A 9,518-nucleotide genomic window follows, 5' to 3' on the forward strand; every position below is an offset into this window, starting at 1 on the left:
TTTTCACAAAAATAGCTTTTAATTTTATTTATTAGTACAATGATTTGTTTGCTTTTAATTTTATAAATCAATCCTTTGATTTTAAGGAATTCAGTGTTGGAAATATTTAACTTTTTTTTTTATTTTTGGTTGCATACCCAATTAATTGATCTGTTCTTTTTCTACTTTATTGATGTACATATTCAGAGACATAAAATTTTCCCTAAGTACTGTTTTGGCTGCATCCTGTTGTTTTTGGTCTGTTGTCTTATTGTTGTCATTGTCTTTAATGACAATATTAGTTATTTCTATGATTTATTCTTTGACACAGATCTTCTTTAGAATTAGATTATTAGCTTCTAATTATTTTTTATTCTATGTTTCAAAAGCCCTTTATTGAATACAATTTATACTACATTATGATCTCAAAAAGGTGCATTTTATATTTTTGTATTCTGAATTTGTTTGAGATTTTTATGTCCTAATACATGATCAGTTTTACTGAATGTACCATGCATAGTTGAGATATAGGTATATGCCTTTCTATTTCCATTCAGTATCCTCCAGAAGTCTGTCATTTTTAAGTATTCTAAAATACAATTTATCTCCACTTCTTTCTTGTTCGCTTTATAGTTAGATTTATCTATGTCTGAGAGCAATAAATTGAGGTCCTCTGGTAGTATAAGTTTACTGCCTATTTCCTCATGCAACTTATTTAATGTTTCCTTCAAGAGTTGAGATGCTAGGTGTGGAGCCACAATGGCAGAGAAAAAGCAGGGACTCTCCTAAGCACTCCCCCAAACCCTTCCAAATAACTTTAAATAATGCTCCCAAACAAATTCTGGAGAGGCAAAATCTATAAAAATGATAGGATGAAACAATTTTTCAGCCCAAGACAATTTAGAAGATCAGAAGGAAAGGTTGCACCATGGTGACAGTGGAGTGCAGTCCAGTACAGGACATCCCAGACAACCAGTGGTAGTCTTTGGGGTGATTGAATCATTTGCAGCAGTGGTGGTTTCCAGACCTCTCAGCCCACAGATGGTAACAGGGATCAGACAACTAGTCAGAAGGAGATTATAGGAGTCGCTTGTATGGCACTGCAAGCATTGCCCATACTCAGATCTGGGTCACAGTCCTGGGTGTCAATTCCAGATTAAGGAAAAGAACTAGCACACCAGAACTCGTGGCTGCAGGGGAGTTGGACACTGGTTACAGTTCCATAGTGGAAAAGAGTGCTTGTGATCACTTGCAGGCCAGAGCAGAGACCAGGAGAGTAGCAAACATACCTCTCCCTAAATCATACCACTTCAGAAGAGGTATGAAAGAAAACTTACATGTCCCTAGTATTATCTCCAAAACAGTTACACAAAAACTGAATTTTGGGACAGTGCTCTCTCCACTCTGAAAGTAGAACCCCACTTTACTATAGAGTTAAAAGTAAAAAAAAAAAAGCTGCAAAAATGAGTAAACAGCAGAAAAATTCCTGACTAAAGAAAGTTACTATGGTGACAGGAAAGATCAAAATAAACTCAGAAGACAACAAAGTTGAAACTGAAACATCCAAAGCCTCAAAGAAAAATATGAATTGGTCCCAGCCCATGGGAGAGCTCAAAAAGGATTTTAAAAATCAAGTAAGAGGAAGAGGAATAGCTGGGAAGAGGAATGAGAGTGACATAAGAAAATCATGAAAAAGGAGTCAATAACTTGGCAAAGAAGTCACAAAAATTGCTAAAGAAAATAACAGCTTAAAAAACAGAATAGACCAAATGGTAAAAGAGGCGCAAAAGCTTTTTTTGTCTGTGTTTTCATTTACAACATGACTAACATGGAAGTATGTTTTTCATGACTGCACATGTTTAACCTATATCAAATTGCTTGTTTTCTCAATTAAGTGGGGGATGGGAAGGATGAGTAAAAAAGAGATAATTTGGAACTTAAAAAAATTGAAATGAATGTAAAATTGTTTTTACATGTAATTGGGGAAGTGGGATGCTATGCCATTTTGGTGCACATATATTCAGTGGTGATATTAATTCAATGTCTATGGTATCATTTATTTCCCTGATTATCTCTTTCAATTGGGTCTATTTTGGCTTTTGTATTGTCTGAGATTATGAGTAGTACTTCTGTCCTTTTAATTTCAGCTAAAACATAGTATATCCTACTGTGGTCCTTTATTTTAACTTCATGTACATCTTTATGTTTCAAATATGTCTCTTGTAAACATTATATTGTTGGATTCTAGCTTCTAATCCATTATGCTGTATTCTTCTATTTTACACGTGATTTCTTTGTTTTTTGTGTGTTTTTTTTTGTGTTTGTTTGTATTTGGTTTTGATGAGGGCAATTGGGGTTAAGTGACTTGCCCAGAGCTACACAGCTAGTGAGTGTCATGTGTCTGAGGCTGGATTTGAACTCAGGTCCTCCTGACTCCAGGGCTGGTGCTTTATCCACTGCACCACCTAGCTGCCCCTTTACAAGTGATTTCATCCCACTCACATTTGCAGTTATGATGGCTAAATGTGTATTGCCCCCCATTCTATTATTTTGTACTTATTCAACTCCTTTTTTTAACCCTGTTCCTTCCTCATGACTTTGTTTTGCTTTTGATCACTGTCTCCTTTAATCTCCCTCTTGCTCTTCCCCTATTTCCTTGTCCCCATTCTCTCCTACTTCTCTGTTGTGTAAGATGAATTTTTGTGCCCAATTACACACACAGAGACATATTCTTCCTTCCTTGAACCAGTTCAGACAAGAGCGAAGTTTAAGCATTTCCCTCTTTCCTCTTTCTTTTCCCCTTGATTGTATAAACTCTTCTTTGCACCCCACCTTTAGGTGAGATTTTCTTCATTCTTTCTCTCCCTTCCCCTTTCTCCCTAGGCATCTCTCTTTCTTACCTTTCCATTCTTCCTTGAGATCATTTCAACATAATAGAGTCACATCCATGCTCTCTAAGTAGGCACCTTCTAACTGCCTTAATAATATGTCCTTTTTTAAATAATATTTTTCTAATTACATGCAAAGACAATTTTTAACATTTTTTAAAGTTTTGGGTTCCTAATTTTCTCCCTCCTTCACTCACCTTTCCCCTTTCTAAAATGGTAAGTAATTTGATGTGTTATATATGTACAATCATGTAATACACATTTCCATATCAGTCATGTGAAAGTAGAAACACAAAAATTATGAAAAAAATAAAGCGAAAAAATAATATGCTTTGATAAGCATTTAGTTTGAATGCTTGGTATCAGAGCTACCAAATGGCATGTGATCCTTCATACAGTGGTAGCACAGGATTCCCTAGGATCTCTTTCTGCTGCAGCATTCAGTATTGTCTCCACCCCTGAGCATTGAGTCGTTCCCCACCACTACTGTTGCTGGCAAAGTCAGGTGCTGCCATTACCACTAGTTCCACTTGTGCCACACTGTGCACTCCTGACTAGCTCCAACCTCAGTGTCTGAAACCTCTTTTTCTTTCTTTCTGGGCTGAAAAAAATGACTTGCTGTGACTTTTAATTGGCTTTCCTGCTCAGAATTTGGTTTGGTGTATTTTATGTCATTGTTGTATATGTTTTGGGGGAGGCTTGGCAGTTTTGACTTTTCATTTTATCATCACTCACTCTCTCGATCTAGGCCATTTTACTTGGTTCCATAACCATAGGAGCTCTCATGTTTGTTATGATATTAAAATTATACATTATGTATAGATCTCTATGTAAATGTTACTGTTACTCTTTTGATATGATGATTACAATGACACATTTTTTTTCTTTCTTCATAGGAATTCTAAAAAGAGAACGTGGAAAGCACAGTGTAGATAATCATTTCTGCTACAAACATCACCCCCAGCAGTCATGCTACTGGTGCAAAATGTTTCCTTTAAGTTATCATTTACTCATTCAATTAGTTGCTATTTCAGCAAACACTTAATGAGCAACTGCTAGGCGTTGAAGGATGGCACAATTTTTAGAGATGAGAGTATATATTCATTTAGGAGAAGTTTTCTGAAATCAAAATCCCATCTACTACTTTTGTACAAACAGACGAAATTTTGTTGTTGTTGTTTTTTTTTTTGCAAAGTCTGAGCTATACAAGTTTAAGTGGTACTCCATAAGCCATGATGGAAAATTCCAGAAATTTGACATCTCCATTTTCAACTTTCCATCTGACAGGCATTCCAGCACTGGAAGAGATTCATGCCTGGATCTCCATTCCTTTCTTCTGCCTCTATGTTATTGCCCTTTTGGGAAATAGTATGATCCTGTTTGTCATAATAAGAAAGCAGAGCCTTCATGAACCCATGTACTTTTTCCTTTCCATGCTATCAGCTAGTGACTTGGGCTTGACCATTTCCACAATGTCAACAACACTGAGTGTCCTTTGGTTTGATGCCAGAGAGATTAGTGTAGATGGCTGTGTTTTCCAGATGTTCTTCCTTCATGGGTTCACTTTCATGGAGTCTGGGGTCCTGGTGGCAATGGCCTTTGATCGTTTTGTGGCCATTTGTGATCCTTTGAGATATACCACCATCCTCACCAATGCCAGGATCACACAATTAGGTGTGGCAATGGTCATCCGTATGATAGTTCTAATGTTGCCCTTGGTTTTGTTATTTAAGAAGCTGTCCTTCTGTGGTCCTAATGGTCTTTCTCATTCCTACTGTTACTACCCTGATGTGATTAGATTGTCATGCTCAGACATTAAAGTCAGTAGTATGTGTGGATTAGCTGCTCTCATCCTGAGCACTGGGATTGACACACCATGCATTGTGCTCTCCTATATCCTGATCATTCGCTCTGTCCTCAGTATTGCATCCCCCAAAGAGCAGCACAAGGCCTTCAGCACCTGTGCATCTCACATTGGAGCTGTTGCCATCTTTTATATCCCCATGATTAGCCTGTCCCTGGTGCACCGCTATGGTCAACTGGCTCCCAAGATTGTGCATATAATGATGGCCAACATCTATCTGATGCTTCCACCTGTGCTCAACCCCATCATATACAGTGTGAAAACAGCCCAGCTCCGCAAGGTGGTAGGCAAATTATTCCTTACAAAGTAGACTCCAGTGTGAGTTTGGAACAATGACAGATTAAAATGGCAGGTGTGATGTCATTTTGGTGGTGAGATTTGATTAAAATATGGATGAGTCTAAGAAAAGTTTTTTTTTTTTTAATGCAGGTCCCCAGATAGTCTTAAGATTCATGTTCCTTTGAAATGTATTGTCCATGAGAGCAAAAGTATTTGGGCTTATTTTCAGGATTACTCCCCTAAATAAAAGGAAATTAGTCTTTGATATAATAGACTTTTTAATAAATGCTTTCAAATCTCTACTTTAGTTTGGTTAAAAGTTGTGATGGTTAGATGGTGGGCATTACATTTCTTTCCTGTTCAAGTGACATTTATATAATTGGAAGAGAAATTGTCTTCTAATGTGACCAGGATAAAAAGAATGGAAAGTCTTAGTTGTATTCAAGCATTGTTTAAAAAATAGTTTTTTTTAACATATATTTTAGAATTTACCAAGATAAGAGAATTAGGTTTTATATTTCTGGTGTAAGTATCATAGGATTTTAAGGCATAGCTAAGAGAAATCATTATTAAACATTGTTTGCAAGGACAATGATTTTAATATTCAAAAAATGTGATATGAAGGGGGATAGAATCAAGAGGCTACTCTGCCTGGTGTTAGATCTTTGTTGGCATCTGGTTTGTCATTTAGCATTTATGTACATGTCACTTTACATCATGTACCAGTTGTGACCATTTACATTCTTGTTCCTAAGTATTAAGACAAATAATTTGTTGTTATATTCTCTCTCCCCTTAGTTGATTTTTATGTGCTAAAAGTCATATCCAAATCAAGTTTCCCTCAGGGTATCTTCCCCATCAGCTTGGAAGCTCCAAAAGGGTAGAGACTCTGCCTAGAGGAGGCCTTCAACAAATGACCTTGGGAATGATTGTGGGTCTTAAATGTCACTGACAAATTCATACTACCCCAGAGGCTAAGTTCTCTTCTTAGACCCCATCCAACTGATTTTGGCTTCAGCTCCTAGGGTTTTCACCCACCACTGACTTCCAATGGTTACTCAACCCCAACTTGGGATGCTGAGAATCCTGGGTCTTTCTAGTCTTGAGGTCTGTTTGGTTTGTTGGGTTCAGAAATCTGCCACTACTAAGCTCTCATACCATGGCCTCCATTTTGTCACTTCCCTTCATTCGTTTTCAGCTCTCATTTCCTTCTTTCCCATGTACCCCTTTTCTACAACCTCCAGGCTATGTTGTTGTTTAGTTGTTTCAGTTGTGTCTGACTCTTTGTGATCCCATTACAGGTTTTTTGGTAAAGATACTGGAGTGGTTGACTGTTTTTTCTCCATCTCATTTTAAAAATCAGGAGACTGAGGAAAGCAGCATTAAGTGACTTGCCCAGGGCCACACATCTAGGAAGTGTCTGAGGGTGGATTTGAGTTCAAGTTTTCCTGACTACAGGCCCAGTGCCCTATTCACTGCACCACCTAGCTGCCCTTTAGAATAGGTACTAAAATGTATTTTCTAAGGTTTACTTATAGAGTAAAAGATAATATAGGTACAGAAATAATAACCTTTGGAAAGGTCTATAAATTAATATGTAAAAGAAATCTACCCATTTCTAGTTTGAATAACACCTTTATAATGAACAAAATTTTCTTATATAAATAGATATATTTTTGATGTTCTTTAATTTCATTATTGTCACTTCCCAATTCATAATCTCTTGATTGAACCCATGACCATTGTAAAGAAATACAGTTACATGACACAGGTCAACATGTTAACCATGCCTGACAACAAATATACCTTATGCCTTACCTATAGTTCACCCTGTCTTTGCGGAGGTGAGCAAGGCATGCTTCACAAAAGAGTTCACTGAAGTCATGATTACTTACGGCATTGATCAGAGTTCTAATATCTCTCACTGTTATATTTCTCTCATTATTGTCATTTTCCTGTAAATTTTTCTTCTGGTTCTGCTCACTTTACTGGGTATCAGTCCATAGATAGCTTCCCTAGTTTTCCAAATCTATAGGGCAGGATATCTTTTAATATCATTTTCCCAGATGAGGTGAAATTGGGGATGGGAAGAGTGAAGAGAAAGTACCATTAAATGTTTCTAATTTTCTCAAAATTCACAATAATTTTATGTAACACAATGCCCACAGCACTTTCTAGAGTACAACAGGCCAACATCTCCCTTCCTTTTTTTATGGGCACCAAATTGATTACATGTTTTGAATGACCTTTTTGCTTAGTTAATAGAGATGTCAGCAACTATAGAATTGTTCTTGAGTATCCACAGTCCTAGGCTTCTTGAACAAAACAAAACAAAAAACAGAGCAGTGAATGCATCTTGCTCAATAGAGCAGGCTTTCAACCATCAGGATAAGGAAGAGTTTAATTTGAAGGCAGAGGATTGGATTATATAACATCTAAATGGTTACATCCATCCTAAACTCAGAAATCATTTACATCTTGATGCAAATTCTATTTATTAATGATTGGAATGAATATGTAACATGCTTAACATTGTCAGTAAATTAGAAAAGAGACAAAAGTTTTCCTCATCATAATATATTCTCTTCTAATTTTCTCCAATTTGGGGGTGCATGTAAAGAAGAAGCAAATACTTGCAATTCAAGTGAGGTAGTTTAGGAACTTCAAAAAAAGTATCCTTGGAGCAATTGTGTGTCCATTGGTATTTTATGAGACTGATATAGAAGCTGTGAGAACCATAATATATAAGAAGTGAGTAACTATAACATCAATGTTTGGAGGTCTGTATTTAAGTGAGATTAGAGAATGAGAACAATGATGTTTTCTGAGCATGAGTTTGTACAGTGAAAGAATGAGGAACTTGTTTGGGAGATGGAGCTGAGTGTTTGGGATTTGTCTTGAAAAGAACATGTGTCCTGAGAGTAAATGTGTATCTATAGAGTATATTGAGTTGGGGTTGGGGAAGAGGATAGATTGTGGACATGTCACTTTCTCGCTAGTGAAAATCTGTCCTACCTCTCCCCACACCCATGAAATATGCCAGTGTGAAAATGATTTATGATAGAAGACTGTAAGATTGGAGTTAGTTAAATACTTTGTCTCTGTAATAATAGCCTTCTAAGCTTCCTATTTGGTTCTCTTTTGAATGAAGTTTGCCATGGGGGGTACTTATGGAATTGGGTTATATAATAATATATCAACCACACCGCTAAACTGCACTCTCAAATCCCAATGCTCTCTTTCATTTTCAGTGGGTTGGTGGGTGTGATGAATTTAAAGGATCAACTCTGGAAGTTCCTAGAGGCTGGTTAATTACCTTTTGGAGATACAGATTGTGGGGAGAAAGGAAAGGAGAACAGAAATTGGGAGAAAATATGTAGCTTTTAAAATAATAATAGCTAGCATTTATATAGAACTTTAAGGTCTGCAAACCACTTTATATTTGTTAACTGATTTGGTTCCCATAATAACCTTATGAGTTAAGTGCTATTTTTATGCCCATTTTATAGATAAGGAAACTAAAACATATAGAACATAAGCAACATACCCAGGGTCATAAGCTGGTAAATGTTTGAGATAGAATTTGAACTCAGGTCCTCTTAACTTCAAGCCCTGAGTTCTATCCACTGTTTCACCTAATTAATGGCCTGTTTATTTTTTTTAACTCTCTTTGCTAAGATCAAAGTTCTTAACCTTTTTTTTTTTATGGCGTGTCATAGATCCCTTGGGTGGTCTGATGAATTCTATAGATCCTTTCTCAGAATAATATTTTTAAAGGCACCGAAAACATAGAATTACAAAGGAAACTAATTATATTTAAATGTAGTTACTGACATATTTCACAACTCTTAGTTTAAGAACTCCAGAATAAGGGAACTTGCTTGGCTTAGATTAATACTCCAGTAGGTCCATGGTTTCATATCTGCAGGTACTCTCTCCATGGGTGACGATCACAACCCTACCATACTTTCTTAGCCTTAATGATTCTTAAAATTGTGTTTTTTCCCCAAATTATCTGAGATAGATGCTTCTCCCAAAACTCTGATGGTCTTCACTTTATTTTTTTTAACTGCCTCAAGGAAATCACAGTAGTTCATTATTCTTTCTAGTCCTTTCCTGATCATTTGGGATTCTGGCATGTGTTTATACTAAGTTTTATTTGGTCAAAGGATCATCATAATAATAGTCAATATTTATGTGACACTTTAAGATTTATAGCTTATAATTCACTTTAAAATATGATCTCATTTTATCATCACAACAATCTTGAGAGGTGTGATATTATTTTTCTCATTTTCCATATGAGTAAACTGAGTCAGGCAGGTTAAGTAGTTTACCTATGTTCAAAAACCTAATATCTAAGGCTGAATTTGAACACTCAGGTTTTCCTGCCTGTAGGTCTAGCATTCTATCCACTTTATTACCTGGTTTAGTGAGGAAAAAACCTTGATAATCTAGTCCACCATCTTACTTTAACAAATACAACAATTGAGACTCTAAAAAGTTAA

The 9,518-nt window shown here is 36.3% G+C and overlaps 1 protein-coding gene across 1 annotated transcript; it reads left to right on the forward strand.

The window, feature by feature from the left end:
* Nucleotides 1-4,102: 4,102 nt before the first annotated feature.
* On the forward strand, nt 4,103-5,041 carry LOC114046069 (olfactory receptor 51F1-like). Its single transcript, XM_027866300.1, has one exon. The coding sequence runs from the start codon at nt 4,103-4,105 to the stop codon at nt 5,039-5,041; it is 939 nt and encodes a 312-aa protein (XP_027722101.1).
* The last annotated feature ends 4,477 nt before the right edge of the window (nt 5,042-9,518 follow it).

Source organism: Vombatus ursinus, unplaced genomic scaffold (genome assembly GCF_900497805.2).
Source record: "Vombatus ursinus unplaced genomic scaffold, bare-nosed wombat genome assembly UNPS02014780.1, whole genome shotgun sequence".
Lineage (NCBI taxonomy): Eukaryota > Metazoa > Chordata > Mammalia > Diprotodontia > Vombatidae > Vombatus > Vombatus ursinus.

Coding starts and splice junctions, on each gene's coding strand:
- LOC114046069 (XM_027866300.1), top strand. CDS start 4,103: ATGGAAAATTCCAGAAATTTGACATCTCCATTTTCAACTTTCCATCTG.